Source organism: Manis pentadactyla, chromosome 16 (genome assembly GCF_030020395.1).
Source record: "Manis pentadactyla isolate mManPen7 chromosome 16, mManPen7.hap1, whole genome shotgun sequence".
NCBI classification, from domain to species: Eukaryota; Metazoa; Chordata; class Mammalia; order Pholidota; family Manidae; genus Manis; species Manis pentadactyla.
Window position 1 is genome coordinate 78065315 of NC_080034.1, and position 16725 is coordinate 78082039.

At 42.6% G+C, this 16725-nt stretch overlaps 1 protein-coding gene across 9 annotated transcripts in view; it reads right to left on the reverse strand.

Moving 5' to 3' along the window:
* Positions 1-16725, reverse strand: part of CARMIL1 (capping protein regulator and myosin 1 linker 1) — a 356120-nt gene that overhangs the window by 6642 nt on the left and 332753 nt on the right. For 5 of the 9 annotated variants that reach the window (XM_057493799.1, XM_057493797.1, XM_057493796.1 and 2 more), the window contains 6 exons: positions 13554-13666; positions 10974-11403; positions 7228-7309; positions 5955-6149; positions 3175-3315; positions 576-725 (listed from right to left, as the gene is read on the reverse strand). In XM_057493799.1, the coding sequence (XP_057349782.1) occupies positions 576-725; positions 3175-3315; positions 5955-6149; positions 7228-7309; positions 10974-11403; positions 13554-13666 (1111 nt within the window). Of the gene's footprint in view, positions 1-575; positions 726-2179; positions 2780-3174; positions 3316-5954; positions 6150-7227; positions 7310-10973; positions 11404-13553; positions 13667-16725 lie in introns of those variants that run through there. The other 4 variants (XM_057493802.1, XM_057493805.1, XM_057493798.1 and 1 more) reach the window with 3 other exon arrangements.

The following is a 16725-nucleotide window of genomic DNA, read 5'->3' on the forward strand; positions in this document are numbered from 1 at the left end:
AAACAGAATAAATCGTTCCTAGAGGTTGAAAAGTTAATTGGTACTTTTTCCTTCTTACTAAAGGGTCATAAAATGTCCACCATAAAATTCGCATTGTTGTGCAAATATCATGTGCATGATGCAGGGTCTGTTTAGTCGCTGGTCTTTTATTGATTCTTTCCTGAAGAAGTGTATGGTAAGATTCTGGGCCAATATGCTCTAAATTGTGTTTACTCTAAGAATTTGTGATCCAATCCAGTTTAAATCTAATAGAAGAATAAAGAGATAAAGGAGGAGAATAGGAGGCATGACCCCATCTATACATATAAACTCACATGATCACAAAAATTTGAAAGGACACGTCACCATAGCCCAAAGTAACTTATCTCCTCATAAGAGTTTCTGATTTTAGATTTCGAAGTCAATACTTTTTGCCCCAAATGAAGGACCATCCTGTTGCCATTTAGAAAAAAATTGGCTGTATGAATAATCCCTGACCCAGACCCAGGAAAGAAGTCACTCAATTAAAGTTTGTTTTTGTTAGTGCCAGTTCATAAGCTTCGGGTCAGCAAGGGATGATAATCGAAGGCTCTAACCATTTGTTGGCTGTGACTTCCTGTGCCCAATTGCATTCACTTCCTCTTCTGCAATGGTGGAGTACAGTTTTGAAGATCTTTTCCCTCTACTGGAAGGCTTGCCACTGTCATGATCTGAATGTCTTTTGTAATAATCTCCTTTTTGCACTACTGAGGAAAAGGGATTCATTTTACCCTTAACATTAAGAAATACATCAGTGTGTTGACATTAATATTAAAGAATATTAATATTAAAAATTAAGCATCAGCTTACCCACCCCACTTAGGATTCAAGAACTTACAGTGTTGGTCCAGAACAGATACATCTACAGAATTCAACAGCCAACATTATGGAAATGTGGTGCAAAATGAGGTGAGCTCAGAGTCTGCCCCAAAACAGTACTAACAAAAAGGCCCCAGTGTTACCATTTTGATTCCAGGATGGATTAACAAATACCACATTCATTATGGAATAATCCAGAAGAATCACAGTAATTTACCTGTTTCAGAAATTAGATGGGCACGCTAGTCCACAGGGAGGCACAGAACAAGGAAATGAAGTAACCAGCATGAATAATCCACAGGAAAATAGGAAGAAGCACATCAGGAATATTTTCTTAAGAAAAGGACAGGGTACGCAAGTGGCTATCATTCCTGGGCCAGCTTAGTGGACGAGCTCATAAATGAACTGAAGGCAAAATCTTACCACCTTGTGCATTCACACACTGTTCTCAGACCTCATGCATATTTCCAGTCCAATTTCAGAACCATTGATACCATCAAATGACCTCTGATTAACTTACTCTGGACCCCAGATGGGGAGTATGGACATTCAGAATATTTGCTATTGGGGCAGTGAGAAAGGGGATCAAACATCTACCCCTGAAGCTCTGAAATGTCTGAGGTGCAGCTCATTCATATCTAAGAGCCTGGGGAAAGAACACATGATTTAGTCAAGGGCCTACGGGCATTTTGCCAGCATCCAGGATTTCTCCTACTTTGTTAACCACGGAGGCTACAATAGTACCCATTCTTCCATGAGGCTGGGGGGTTACTCTAGGCCTTGTTTTATTCATACAGGCATCTAGAATACATTACTTTTAAAAAACGTTAAGCGATTAATTTTTTATTCAACCTTCTGACCTCTTTTTAATCCTTCCATATTTCAATTGCTTTTGACAAGATGGACAACCACCCCTTCACCCCTCCAATTTCTCTACAACAGGGTTCTTTCAGACATTTTCAAAGCTTCCTTATAAGTAAAGACACAAAGTCAGTCGTCGCAGAAAGGAGGGAAAATGAGGGTGAGAATGGGGGAGGACCACTGTGGCACAGGAGCGCTGTCAGGGTCACTTGCTGCTTCAAGTCACCTGATCTGGCACCACCAGAGGTTCTTCTTTGACACCAGGACTTCCAAAGGCTGTGGCCGTAACACCAAACCCTCTATTTATTTATTCCCTGTGAAATGATTCCCAGCCACCTTTCATTGCTTTAGTTTCTCGGTTTGACAGAAGTGGTATATGACCAGCTTCGCTCAAAATCCAATCTTCTTTTATTTATAGCCAGTAAGCGAGTGAAACTTGTACCCACCAAATAAATCTGAAGAACGGAGGTGAGAAAGCAGGCTGTGTTATTTTTTTAATTAGAATCCTAAGTCACAAAGATCGTACTCAGAAACACTTTCTATTAATTTCAACCCAAACTAGTAATTAAAAAAATAGGCAATGTAGGAAGATGTCAAAGCTACAAAGGTCAAAGAATTCTAAACCATAAAAACAAATCTAAAATAAAACAAAACAACCCCAAACTTCAACGAGGGCCAACTGGACATGGGTAATGACTTGTGTGACTCTAAAATTTCTTTACTGGTGGGGCTTAGAGACTGCAATTACATTATGCTTTATGAAGGACAGAACCCAACAGTTAACTGTATATTTAAGAGAAAAAGGGAGGTGTGGGAAAGAAATGGTGGGGTGCTGGACCCACCCCAAATACACCTCAACTCCACTGGTAACAACTCTTGGGCCAATTCTGGGCGACAGCATTCAAGTCCCAGGATTATCTTGCTTTGCTCGTATCCTAGCAAATGAAAAGGAGCAAAGTGGTGTGGTGATGGCCTTAGAGTGTCCACGCAGGTGCCATGCTTCTGAGAAGCAGAACATTTGATCTCATGACTGAGCAAGGAAAAAGAGCTGTGACGTCTCTCAGGTCTGGGTGAGCAGCTCCTGAATCACAGCAAAGGTCATTTACAACAAGGGGAATCTCTGCTTAGAAATATGGACCTTGGAAATAAAGTCACAAAATAATATTTAAGGAACTCCTAATACGCTGGGGGCCAGTGCAGGAGCACGTGGTGATTATTACCTCAAAAAAGTTAGGCCTTTGCGTTAGGTGCCTGTTAGGCTTTTCGTTCTTTGTATATGGTCCTTTATTAAAGGGCAATGTCAACCATAACGTTGAATCAAATTTCTGAACAAAGCAACTGCTCTGGTTCCAAAAATTTAATCCAAGAGATGCTGACTTAAACAAACCCTTAGATGTTTGCTAGGTCCAGGATTAATTCCTTTCTGTTGAAATGACTCTCCTAGCAGAGGGAAAACCCAGAGAAAAAATGTCTTACCTTCTTGGGAAAATGTCCTGGGACTGTGCTGGGGGCTGCTATGGCTGCCTCTCTCCTGGTCTGATGGAACCTTTTTCAGGACAGGTGGGAGAAGAGCAACTTTAGGGGAACCAGGGCCGGACGGAGAGTCCGGGACGTCCTCTAGGGAGACACAAACACATGCGTCAAATTGTTCCACAAACTGGATTCTTAAAACAGAAGCCAGTTAATCTTTAAATACAAATGGCTAATAATTTTTAAAAAGCATCACAGAATTTTCCTGTCCAAAAATTAGTTTCACGTTTATGAAAGTTTAAAATCCTTAAGCATTTTTATGTTTAAATATTTAGGAAATGTTAAAATCCTTGAACTTCATAGATGTGCATCTAACAGGCACATTATTTCCATGAGCTGACTTTTAAAAATTAGATTACAAATGAACTAAATGTTGCTTCTGTCTCAAACACAAAGGTGTTCGATTTTTTGAAAATATGTAACATTTATAACCCAATGCTTTTACCTGTTGTCAAATCCAGTGAGGAAGTGCATGCAGGAATATGGGAACGTGTACCTAGATACACATATTGCAACCATTAGGAGTAACTTAGAGTCACGGACTTTAAGAACTGGACAGGACTTTGGTGAATGCTGCACAAAAGAAGAGATTAAATGACCCGGTAAAGTAAAAAGATGGCAAAATAGCTAGGATTAGAACTCTAGTCTCTTAATTCTAAAGTCTGTGCTGTTTCACTCTAAAAGGATTTGTTGAATTGAGCTCTCTGCTCTCTTACCAGCTAGGTAAGCAATACTCGTCAGGTACATGTGTGTGCGTGAACACACCCACACATGCCTGCATGCCTGTGTGTGTGTGTGTGTGTGTGTGTGTGTGCGTGTGCGGGAGGAGACAGCCTTCAGTCAGGTTCTCTTCAGCGTAGAATTCCAACCAAGTTTACTACATGCTGCACTACGTAAGCACACGTGTGACAAGACACTGTGAGAATAACTCTACCTACCCTGACAATCTCTCAGAACTGTGGAGAGGAAGTGAGATGGTGTATTTGAAAATGCCTGCTGAATTCTCAAGCTCTATAAAAACATACTTCTCCATATCTAAGTGCTAAGAAATAAATGAATACATTTAGCAAATGAACTAAAATAAAAGCTTCTTGCAACAGCATATTGGGACTCCAGTTAGTTTTGTTTTCAGCATTAGCAACTGGGGAGCCAAAATACTCTACAAACAAGATCAGGTTCATCTTATTTGTAAGAGTTGTTTCCCTAGTTCAGCCTAGAGACACACCTTGCTGACAAAAATGCCAACCTGCTTTTGATTAGTCATCATTTGCAAAAATTTCTTTAACTATTTTCTTTGCCTTCATACTTCCCACTCTTTCTATTATGAAGATACTTTGTGTGCACCGAGACATTTTTTGTGGTCCCCATCACAGTGAGTCTGGGTTTGGTGAGCAGACTTAGGAAGTTCTAAGTAGTTTGCTTCAAGGGCTGGCTGCCTGAGGTGGCCCCAGTGTCCCCGTTTCTTTGTGGCCTCTCCTTGGAGACTGTGCACTGGTTTCTTGAGGGACCAATGGGCTGCAAAGACCAGAGAGTATTGATCAGGCTGGCCTGCTCAGTGAATGAAAGCAATGATTGAGAGAAAATGGGAAAAATGCCTTTTTCTCATTCTCCCCAAATCATCTGCATACTGACGAATGCCCAGGGAGAGGCTGGCACCTTGCTTTCCTGAACACATGCCCAGTAGAAGAGAGGTCACCACTCTGGGTGGTGAAGCCCTAGGGTCTGGCTGCTACCCACTAGCTGCGTGACTTGCCAAAGTCGACGTCTCCATGCCTTAGATTCCGCATCTGTAAACGGAGCTGTGGTGAGGATACGAAGAGTTTATCCACACAGAGAGGTTAGAACAGCGCCCGACACAGAGCTGCGTGTTCAATCAGGACTGGCGGTGATGATGATGGGCATGACCTACATATCTCTATCCTTATTTGCCTAATTTTCATGGGGAAATAAAGTGAAGAGGTTCATTATATTACCATTCTACTTTTCTATGTTTATAAATTCTTATAATAGAAAGCTGGGAAAAAGAAAAAAAAACCTGATAGGGAAACGAGGCAGTTGCAGGAAAGAGTAAGGCAGAGCCCAATCAGTTTCTAGTATTTTTTAGTTTCTTCTATCATCAGATTTCTAAACTCAGAGTCAGCACATGTTTCACGTAAAGGGCCAAACAGCACACACTGTAGACTCTGCAGAACTACTCAAAATCAGCCATTCTGGCACAAACGCAGCCAGAAACATGTACATAAACGGTGTGACTATGTGCCAGTAACACTTTATTTACAAAAAACAGGCCCATAGTTCGCCAAGACCTGTTCTAAACCCTGAGTGTTACACAGAATATGGGGTAAAAACATAGGAACTTAGGCTTTCCCTATTTGTATTCCCCTCCTTAAACTGAAAGGTGCCCAGCATGGAGGTAGATTTCAGAGAGCTAAATCAAGCACTGCAGACGGGCCAACACAACACAGGCTGTTTTTCCAGTCTTGTCCTCCAACCCGGCATAGCCCCAAATGCAAGGACAACCTCTGAGTCAGTGGGCCTTGCTGCTGAACAAAGGAACCCTTCAGCCTTTGTCTGGAGTGATTGGCAGGTTTCTCATGACACCCTCCTGCAGACCCCCTGGGCCGATGCTCACCAGCAGCCCTTGGAACCATCTGCGGAGTGCCAGTCCAGCTGCCCTGGGAGGCCACCTGGTCAAGGTGTAGCTCCTTGACCAGCAAAACCCTTACCAGGCCGCGAGGTAGTTCTTGGCTTCTGTGGGATGGTGGGCCGTGCCGCCAGGCTGGGTTTGGGGGACTGCAGGAGGGACTTGGGGCTGGTAGGTGTGCTGCAGGAGCTCCAAGGCCCGGAGCCCGCTTCCCCTTTGGGTTCTGGTGTTCCCAAGCCAAAGCGGCTCTCTGGAAGACCTGGGTGCACTTTGGGCACTACAATGAAAACAGTACAAAAAGCACTTTAAAAATCAAAGTTGAAAGAAACTAATCATTTGACACTAGGAAGTCTCGTACAAACTGCTATAATCATTTCTCATCAGAGATATTTTAGAACAGAAACATGCTTATTCTAGCATGTTTTCACAATCAAAACATGCTGGTGCCAAGACTGAAATTCTTTGTAGAAAAGCAATGAATTTGATGTTGCTCTTCTGATCACCCCTATTGACAAACCTTACACTGCATAGGGTGCATGCCCATACTAATGCACAGACAGACCAGTAGTTCTTCCCATAGCTGTACTCAGATCCTTCTTAGATCTGGCACAAGGTACTGGCAGAACCACCCACAGGCACCTCACTTCTGGACATTAATCCATTAGGGGTCAGGCTGCAGGTCCTCAGTGAGGAGGACTATGCTGAGGTCCACAACCTCACGCTGAATGAGAAGGGCTTGAGGGATACGATCTCCCACCCCACCTCCACCCCTTCTGCTGCCTTCATTATTTAGACAACTGGCAAATCTAAGCGGGTTACATCTGAGTTCTATCCCAACTCTTAGGGCATGAAGGTACGAAAGTTAAGCCCAAGAACTTCAAACAGCAAAATGAGTTTCTAATGAGCCATTTAATAGTTACTTCCTACTTTCCCTCTAGAGTAGCTAATTTTTTTACTAGACCTGAAAAATCAGAGGGATAAAGGATATTGGATATTCAAGCTGAAAGGGAAGAAGATTCCTTCATATCCAACAAAAGACCCACCTTCCACATGCCATATATGGCTTACTTTTACAGACACTAGCCGTGTCAGCACCTCCGCCCCCCTCCCTAAATGCCCAGTTTGGGAGTTCTTCTCAGTGAAATTTCTTCTCTTGGAGAAATCAGAAAAAGTGCCCTATCCAGACACAAAGCTACTGTGGGAGACATGACCCTGGGGATGGAGCAGGCGAAGAGATGTGTGAAAGCTGAGAGCACATAACATGAAAGGCCCAGTCTTGCCTCCCCATCTTAATTTTTCTTCTGTCAATCACATATAAGACGCAGAACCAGAAGGCAGGTATTGGCCTGACTTACCTGCACCACCTCCATCCACCCGTTCTGTGCTGCTCAAGACCAGGCTGGAAGAATCCTGGGAGAAGGCATCATTCCCAAGCTTCTAAAAATTAAAGCACCCCCCCAATCCCCAAAAATACACATTTATTTAAAGTGTTAAAAAAAGAATGAAGTAGATGATAAATGACAACAAAAAATGGGCTCCTTAACGCTACCGCTGTTACACTGACTGTAATCTGACCTCTCGGTTACCCTGAGGCTCTCCTGCTGGGACAAAACTTTGAGGAACATGTACTTTTCTGTTTTTACGCTTCGGGGTCCAAAGTGTGGCCAGTCCCTCACAGTGATCCCCACAGATGAGAGGTGTATGGGGTCAGGGGAAGCCAGAGGGCTTGGTGACATTTCCTGCTTCCTGTTATTCTCTGAACACCTATGCAGCCCCTTCAGCTCCATGTGATGGAGCTGCTGACACTCTATAAATTCACAGTACCCTCTCCAAGTTGAATCCCCAAAACCAAGTTTTAAAAGCAGTGGAAATCTTTTCAACTTCACTATACAAAATAGGTGAAGGGGCCCTAAAATGGGCAGGGTCCTCCTTGCCAATGAGGCAGAACCAAAGGACACAGATCTATTGTTTAGGAGGCAAATACAGATGAACAGGCCAGACTTCATTAAAAAGAACAACAGAAACTCCAGATGGAAGGGGTCTGTGGTGGCAAGGGTGGGGAAGGTCAGACACCATTGCATCAGGGTAGGAGTCGTGACTGATAAAGCTCAGAATCAATGTCTTCCTTACAGTAAAGTCCACATCGGAGCATCCGCATTTCGATACAAAAAAATATGAAAAGAAAAGCCTACTGTTTGCTTAAAAATACCTAAGAATCCTACTGACAAAGATGATACTCATCTACTTCCTTTCTAAAAACAAAGATAAAGTGGGCAGGGAGATCAGGAGGCAAGATGATTCCTAAGCCCTGCCCATTCCTGCTCAATACATGCTTCTGAAAAACCTGAAAAGCAAACATATGTCTTCAATTCCTAGCTTTAAATGGCTACTGATGATATAGGAGGGATTACTTGAAGCATGGTTGAATCTGACTTATTTACCACATTTACCAGTCTGCCATAGCCATTCACTTGCCAGGAGTGCCAGATCTGCGAGAGGAGGCACGCGACATGACAGGAATGCTGAGGAATTTTCCAGCAAGACCACCAAAGTTCTACATTGCCTAGGGCACTGAAGAGATCTTTGAGAATAAATGTGCACACGGGTACCACAGCTAGAACAGGCATGTTACTGGGCATCATTTGGTAAAGTGATCCCGAGGAAAGGATTCCCCATGGGAGGGGCTGCACCTAGAACGCAGTGAGCCTAGGACAGCGTGGGGGCCAGCCACAGAGTCCCAGCATGGACCAGCAGGGAGTGCCTGCACCCGTAAGCTAGGGCTGTCCACAGGATAATGGTTCGGACATTATCAACTGGTCTGGCCAGTCATCAACTGCATAGTGCCTGCCCCAGTGTTTTACAGTCTCTTAGAAGGCAAGCGTGTGTTGTTTGTTCTCAGACAAAAAACGGTAATGTGGGCTATTTAAACAGGCCAGGGAAACGGTGAGTCAAGCAAGGTGTCAGGCACAAATTTAAAAGGAGACCTGCCCTTTCAGGCTCATGCAGGTGTGGGGGAAGCACCTCCCTAAATTTTATACCCTAAGCGCCTCACTTGTCTGCATTTCAAATATAATCCTAGGAGTTGTTTTTACTTTTTCCTCGCAGGATTTCTAAATAAATACCAAAAATGATTGTGCAGAATCAGGATGAAATAGTGTAATGTAAATATTCTCTGAATGCAGGTAGCTAACCAGGTGGCCCCAGAAGAAAAGGTGTAACCATTCAATACCTGTTACTCTCCCTTGTTAATAAATGATAAATGCCGTGTTTTCATTTTCACAGCTTTACACATGTATTAAATGTGGACAGTGTAGAGAATTACTCAAAAGGAGAGTGAAGACACCATGTATATATTTTTGTCAACAAACAGTACATTTGACCACTGATGCTTATGTCCCTGATTTTATAAAGAATATGTCCCTAACTTTTTAAAAAACTTAAGGGGAAAATATTCTAAAACTAATTTTGAAAAACCTTTCTCTTATAATTTTATTTTTCTGACAGAACACCTCTGACTTTTAAGCACTGAAGCTTTCTACTATTTTACTCTTTAAACTATTTACTCTTTAAAACACTGAGGTTTTTTACTATTGTTATTTTAAATAGACACTAGACGGCACAGAGACATCATAGTACAAGCTTTGAATAAATAAAAATTCTAAACCCTATAAATTTTGCCACTTTGAGCCAATTATATATCCAATCCAAAGCACATGGAAATAACCCTCTAGCACTTCTCATCTTTCTACCAAAAGGCAGCTGTTCATCAATGGAAACAGATAGAATAAACAGCTCATTAGTGAATATAGCATATTCATTGTTGTAAAGAAATTCTATAAAATGGATTAAAATTTAAACATTTCCTTGGGTGTCTGACTCACCAATGTTGTGGTCACAATATTTATTCAGCATTCTGGCCAGGGAAGGCCATATCATGCCTCCCTTGTTAAATGAACAGAATATAGTTGTACACCCCCAGCTCCAGCCCTTCTCCAAGGGTCAGTGAGTGAGTGAGGGGGGATCTGCGACCAGGACATTGCTGGAGAAGGAAGGTGCTGGTGGATGAACTATGGTGACTAGTTGTAAAATCATGCAGGATGCAGGATTTAATGTAGAAATAATAATTTGTTTAGAAGTAAATTAAAACAGCTCTCCATATCATGGCATATAGTTTACCATTTACTTTCTGAAAAATCAAGGGTTCACTGGTGTGAATATTTTTATTCTGATGCTTCTCATGAAAAGGTGTGCAATTTTCCTTTCTTTGGAGAACCTAGTTTTACCATTGTAAAAGGGCTGAGGATAATGCACAGGAACCCAAACCTGGGTTAAACATGGGGATAATTAACTGTGATCACAGTAAAGGCACAATCTGTCGAGCAGCTGCAGGAGAAAACAGAGGTAAGAAGGGGAGGAAAAAAACCCACAGCTTATACTTTAAAAAGAGGTTCAAAGAATAAATAATGCATGAAGCCAGATTTTGGGGAAATTCAGCAATTTTTAAACTATGAAGTGTATCTTCTTAGGAATAGACAAAACTAATGGCCAGGTATTCATTACTATTCAGTTAATTTTAACAGAATGCCTTGATTTTTTTTCTCTTAACTTTTATATCCGGACTATAGCAAGGAATTTCTAGGTTTGGAAAAGGGCATAAATTATGGAATAACTGAAAAATGGACCCACCTTTTCATAATTAGAGTCTAGCTTCAAAATTTTTTATTTGCCCGTCAGTTCTATCTCCTGGCACCCTCAGGTCTCCATTTGGGTTCAACAGACTTAAATTTTCTTCCCCAGATTTAAGCGTCGCCCCGGAACAGCTGCCGCACGCTTCTATGACACACGCGGGGAGCACCCGGACAGGCGGGGCAAGGCCTTGTGTGCCCAGCCAACGACCCACCTTCCGCGGCTGGGGGAGTGCGGCCCTGGTGCCAAGGGGAAAACGGTGCCAGGCCTTCGTGATCCGTGCTCCGGGCTCTTTAGGAAAAAGTTAGGTTCGGGACTTTCACTGAACTGATGGGCTCCTCTTCTGATCCTCCCTCGCCCATGAAACCAATGCTACCAAGCAAGGGACAGGCGAGCCCAGCAGACCCTCCCTCACCTGCGGCGCGTGTGCGGCCCTCCTCTCCCGCTTGGCTCTCATCTCTGCCAGCAGGCCGCTCCCCATCACCTGGACCCCGTACCGTCGCCCTCCGTCGGGGCTGCTCCTGCCGTCCCTCCGTTCGGCCTTCCCCGCGCCTGCCCCTTGACCTTCTTCACGGGAGTCGGGTGTCCTCGTCTCCTCCACCCGCTCAGGGTCGCCGCTGTGCTCAGCTGCCTTCATGTCCTTCCTGGGTGGGTCCACGGCTGGGCCTCTGACGGCCCCTCTGGGCGAGGAGGGTTCTTCCGCTGCCAGGGCTGCTGGCGGCCGCTCAGGCCTGGACCGCGATTTGATTAACTGGAGAAAGCTGCTTTTCCGAGAATCTCGCTTTTTCTTCTCATCTCCTCCCTCACTGAGCTCAAGGGACTCTAGGCCTCTTGCTGATGATCGCCTGGGACTCAAAAGAACCAATCCTGTTGGTTTTACAGGAATTAAAGTTCTAGCAAGAATCAGCCAAAATATAAATATGGAGACTGCTGCTTATAAAGCAATTATTCTGAAGCATTTTAACAGGTTGACTTGAGTCACTGCACTTAGGAAAATAGAGAGGAATATAGAGTATTACAGACACAGGGGAGGAAACTGAGGCACACAATTAAGAATAGGAATCTGAAGATGTCAGTGGTGGGACCGGGAATAGAGGGGAGCCTTTTAAACATTGAAATGCTCCAGTCCAGGGCCTCTGCACTTGCAGGGACTCCCAGCACAGCCAGCCTCACTCAAGACACAGGAGTGAGGACCTCCTTTAACTTGGCAAGCACTGAAAAGAGCCAGATTTCCTCATAACCCACAGAAGTACTTCAGTAATCAGCAGATAACACCTGCAATCCACCCTCAGTTCTCAACCCACAGATCTGGATCCTTGCTTAAATGCAACACCACTGAGAGGCAACAAGGGAGAAGACAGACAATGAGTGTTAGGGGGGGATTACCACAGAGAGAATGTTCAGGAAGTTGAGAAATGGATGGGGGGAAAGGGTAAAGGAAATGGGCTTTTGTTTGGAAAAAGGCCCAGATCAAATGCGCATAAACCTTTCTGCTAACTGCATATCAATTTCCAAAGTTTAGGAAGAGGCGAGCCTGCAATGGTGCCTGTAGTTTATGAGGAAACAGGCCAAGATTGTCTCGATTCATTCAACCAATTATGACTGAAGATGGACTATATATTATAGATGTGTCATACACTGAAGTTACAATGAAAAATAAGACCAAGGGCGGAAGAACAGCATTCTATGGGGGGAAAAAAGAGACTTGAAAGCAAATCATTAAAAGGGACTTTCCCATTTAGCTCTGTTTATGTTGGTATTGTTTGAATCTCTTTCACTGAGAATATATCCATCCATTCCTCACACTGTAAAAAAATTAAAAACCAAACACTCACAGGATCATATACGCTCTAACGGATGTGTGCAGAGGATGAATAAAAGCACCGAGTCAGCAGTAGAGAAAGAACAATTAATTTGGTGGGGAAGGAACAGTCATGGTAGAGATTCAAAGAAAAAATGACATTTAGGTTGGTTCCTAAAGGAGAGAGGAATAGATTTTTACCTAGTATGTCCACCTTCAAGGCCAGTGTCAAAGAAGACAAATAACAGGTCCTAAAGTTTATAACACTCAGTAAGTTATACTGTTATGGATATAAAAATTTTCCTTACTTCCCACCTCACCATCCTGCTGAGACAAGATAAGACTCATCAATCTATAGAATAGACTAGTTTCTTCCCCATCTGTGCCCAGCCTGCCCACCCTCAGCTCATCAGTAAGGCTTAAGTTCATTCCTGTATTTGGTATTTCAAGGTGAAGAATACTTCACAGACACAAATCCACATTAAGAGTAACTTTGGGATGGTTCTGCATTTAGTTGGGGATTAAATACCTTGGTACAAACCATGATTAAAAACTGGAGTGTTTTAAGTTAAACAACAGATAACAAAAGTACCATTTCATTGAATTGTATTTTGAAGAAAACTCCATTTAGTAATAAGAAAATGCAGACAGAACTTATTTAAGAGGCAAACCCTGAAGCCTCTTTTGACCCTGTCAAGGCTGTGCCACCAACAGTGATGTAGCCCCACATACGTGGAATTATGAACAAGGAGAATTTACAAGTAAGTAATTTCAGCTGTCAAAGCTCATGGCCCTGTAACAGAATCATTCAGGTGAAGGTGATAAAGCCATAAAAAATACCTTGGGATGGTGTCTGTTGTGGTCCATTGTAGGCTAGTACAATGGTTCTTAAACCGAGATGCATGTCTCCACACACCCTGGGAGGTTTATTGAAGCACAGACTGCCGGACCCCATGTCCCAAGTCTCATTCAGTAGGTCTGAGAATCTGCACTGCTATCAAGTCCCCAGTTGCCAGTGATATTACTGGCCTGGAGTTTTATACATAATTTATTATAATAAATTAATAAGCAATAAAAATAAATATTTATGACATATATATATAAAATAAATGAGCCTTAGTATTCTAAGCTTAATTGTAATTGTTAGTAATTTAAATGTGAATTAAATAGTATTAGTGAAATGACTGAACTCACTTGGAATCCATTTTGGTCACCTTCTTAGTGAAAAATTCATCGACGCCTTCATCCACTCTCCCCATAAAACCGTTCTGGTCACCATCCTGGGAGACTATGCTGGCAGCACAGACCTGCAAAGCAAACAGGTGCACTGTTAAGTTACATTTGCCTTAATTAGGCCAAGATTTATTGCTAGATTCAAGGCACTGTAATAAGGGCCATGGGAAGAACAAGAATGACAGAAATAAGGGCCCCTGAATTCTACTGGAAGAGAAGCCAAGAAGGTATGTACAACCATGACAGAGACAGAAGAAACAGAAGAGAGGAATGCACTACGAACACACAGCCTGGTGGAGGGCTAACACTGTTACATGTATCAGAAGCAGCTCAGACCTCACCGGGTGTGAAGAGCCAAGTTTCTGAAGGCAGAGTACAGGCATTGCAGGCATACAGTAAAGGAAGAGAGAATGATTGGAAAAATGAGACACATGCTAAGTTTTGAGAATGGTGATAATCCCAGTGGGCAGGGCCTGAGGTGTGTGGAGAGGGTAAACTGCTGAGAGGGCCCTGACCAGCGCTGACTGTGGCTACTCCAAACCCCTGCATCAGCTTCTTTTCTTTCTTGCTGGAAGAACCCTGGTTTCAGGGTGTGAATACTCATTTGTCTGAGCCAAGTCCGCATCTCCGCCTCCTTGCCTATTTCGGGTAGGCATGGGACATGCTACAATGCTGGTCAGTGAGAAGCTGTAAGGAAATTATTCACCAAATTAGCATTTCTCTTTGAATGGACAACTCACAGTGAGCTCAGTAACATATGCCCAATTTGTGTATGCAATGGCGTATTAAGTATTTCACACAGATAGGTTGTGGGCCATTGAGAAAGAGCCTGTCTCTTGCTCATTCTGTGGGCACAAGGACAAATTCTCCCATGGTAGGAAAATCTGGCCTGGAGGTTGCCATAAAATGGGAGAAAGTTATTTTCTACAATCTTGATTTGTAAGTCTCAAGTTGCCTCTGGGGGAAACCGGCTCATGTCTGCATGTGCATTGTTTAAAGAAAATGTTAAAACCAATCATTTGCTTTTAGCAATCATCCATTTCATTCACTGGGAAAACACCATTATGAAAATGAACTGGGTGTTTGAATTCATGTCTGTGAAATGGTGAAGACTGAGCAGATAACAGATGACAAAGAACCCTGTGAAATGTGAATCATACAAACAATTATACCTCTTGTCTGGATGACATTTTATATTGGGGCAAGGCTTTCCTATGTATTGCAATAGAGCAAAGATTCAGAAAGTTCTAAAACTCAGTTATAGAGAGAAAGAAGCCCACTGAATAACTTTTATGTTGATTACAAAAGATAAAGTAGTACAGAACTTGTGAGTACAGTCATTTTTGCCTTTTGTAGAACTGAATCTCTACAGTCCACAGCAGTAGAGCTCCCTAAGTTTGCAGGGTGCCTGACAGTTCACATGTTTCACACTTCATTTCAACTTCACATCTACCCTGTGAACTGAAAAGTAAAGATAGCTTTACCCTAGTTTTTGTTAGGTCGCTGATCAAACAGTGGCTCTGAGGGTGAGAGGTGCCCACACAGGTCACCTGACTGACAGATGAGAAAGATGTGACCCCAGGACACACGGCTGAACTTCCAGCCCACCTATGCTTCCCCTCAGAGTTTTCTTCTCAAATTCCCTTTCCCATTTGGAGAAAAAATTATGTTTTACTAGCATTAATTTTTCCTCTCAGCCCTTCTATTTTCCTGCTTTGACACAGAATTCATAGCCAGCACAAAGGGGTCTTGGGAACATGAAGAACGTCAATGGGTTTCAGAGATGGAGACGCATGGGGCTGGACTAAGCAGGTGCCTTTCCTGCAGGAGAGGCCAGTTTTCAGGGCTAGGTGGGAACTTGTAGATCTCCCAGCCCAACCTTGTCATTTTGGAGATAAAGAGACTGAGAGTTGAGAGGTTAAGAGAAGTCCTGTATCACTGGGAGATCGTCAGTGGAGGTGGTTTAAATGCATCTGTTAAAACAGGAAGCAAAAGTGCCCGCAGCCTGTAAGGAGAACAGCAGAAAACCTGAAGACTAAAATGAAACGTACTTGGTAAAACAGTTCAAGGCCAGAAAGGACACGCTGTTTTAGCTCAATTTCTAGCGAAAGGACAGGAAAGGACATGAAGACATCAGAAGTTCTCAAAATCCCATCTCATTTTGGTCTTTTACTTCAAGGAGAATATATTTCAGATTAAAAAGGGGAGCATAGCTATTGGAAAGGGAGAGTAGAAACCTCAGCCCTGAGCCAGACGGAACACACTGCATCTTTATTCAGAGAAAGGATTTTGCAAATAAATCAAGAATCACAATTGCTATTGTTATTTGAGAAATACACAAGGTAGATTTTGCCCCTCTGCTGTATAAATACATGCTGAAAGGAGAATTTGTGAATGCCTACAAGATAAGCTGGTGATCCTGAGGACTAAAGAGTTCAGACGGCTGTTTGCCGATGACTAAAATGAATGTGCCTAGGAAATACACTAGGTGGTGCGCCTGGATTCTGACAAGGCAGCTGTCCAGTCTCGTAGTATCTTCATGGGCTGGATGGACAGAGATGGGCAGGAAGCAAGGACAGTTAGGTACACTGGTAACTGTGAACAAACATTCCCGAAGAGTGCTATTAGTGAGTTGAATAATCATGGAATCTTATAAGCAAATATTAGTAAGAAACGTGGGAAAGTGAGAGTTAAACTATCAAGTCAGGAAATAACCTAAAAGAAGTAAAATGAAGGAAATATAATAAAAAGATAAGACAATTAATAAACTTGGGAGGACTAACACTAAAGCTGACTATGAAAACAATTAACAGAAGAGACAACCTTGCAAAATTAAGAAAGGCAATATATTAGAAATGAAAAAAATGTGACATAACTATTAATACAGAAGAGATTAAAATCTTAAAAGAATTCTGTAAACAACTAAATGAACAATTAGACTAAGTAGACAACATCCTAGAAAAATACAAATTACCATAAATGGTCTCAAGAAGAATTAGGTTATCTGAATAGATCTACAGAAAAAGAAATCAAATCCCTAGTAAGAAATCTATAAGCATCACATACATACAGCTCACAGACAACACATCAGGCCCACCTGGCTTCCCAGGAGAGGAACAGAAAATCTCTATTA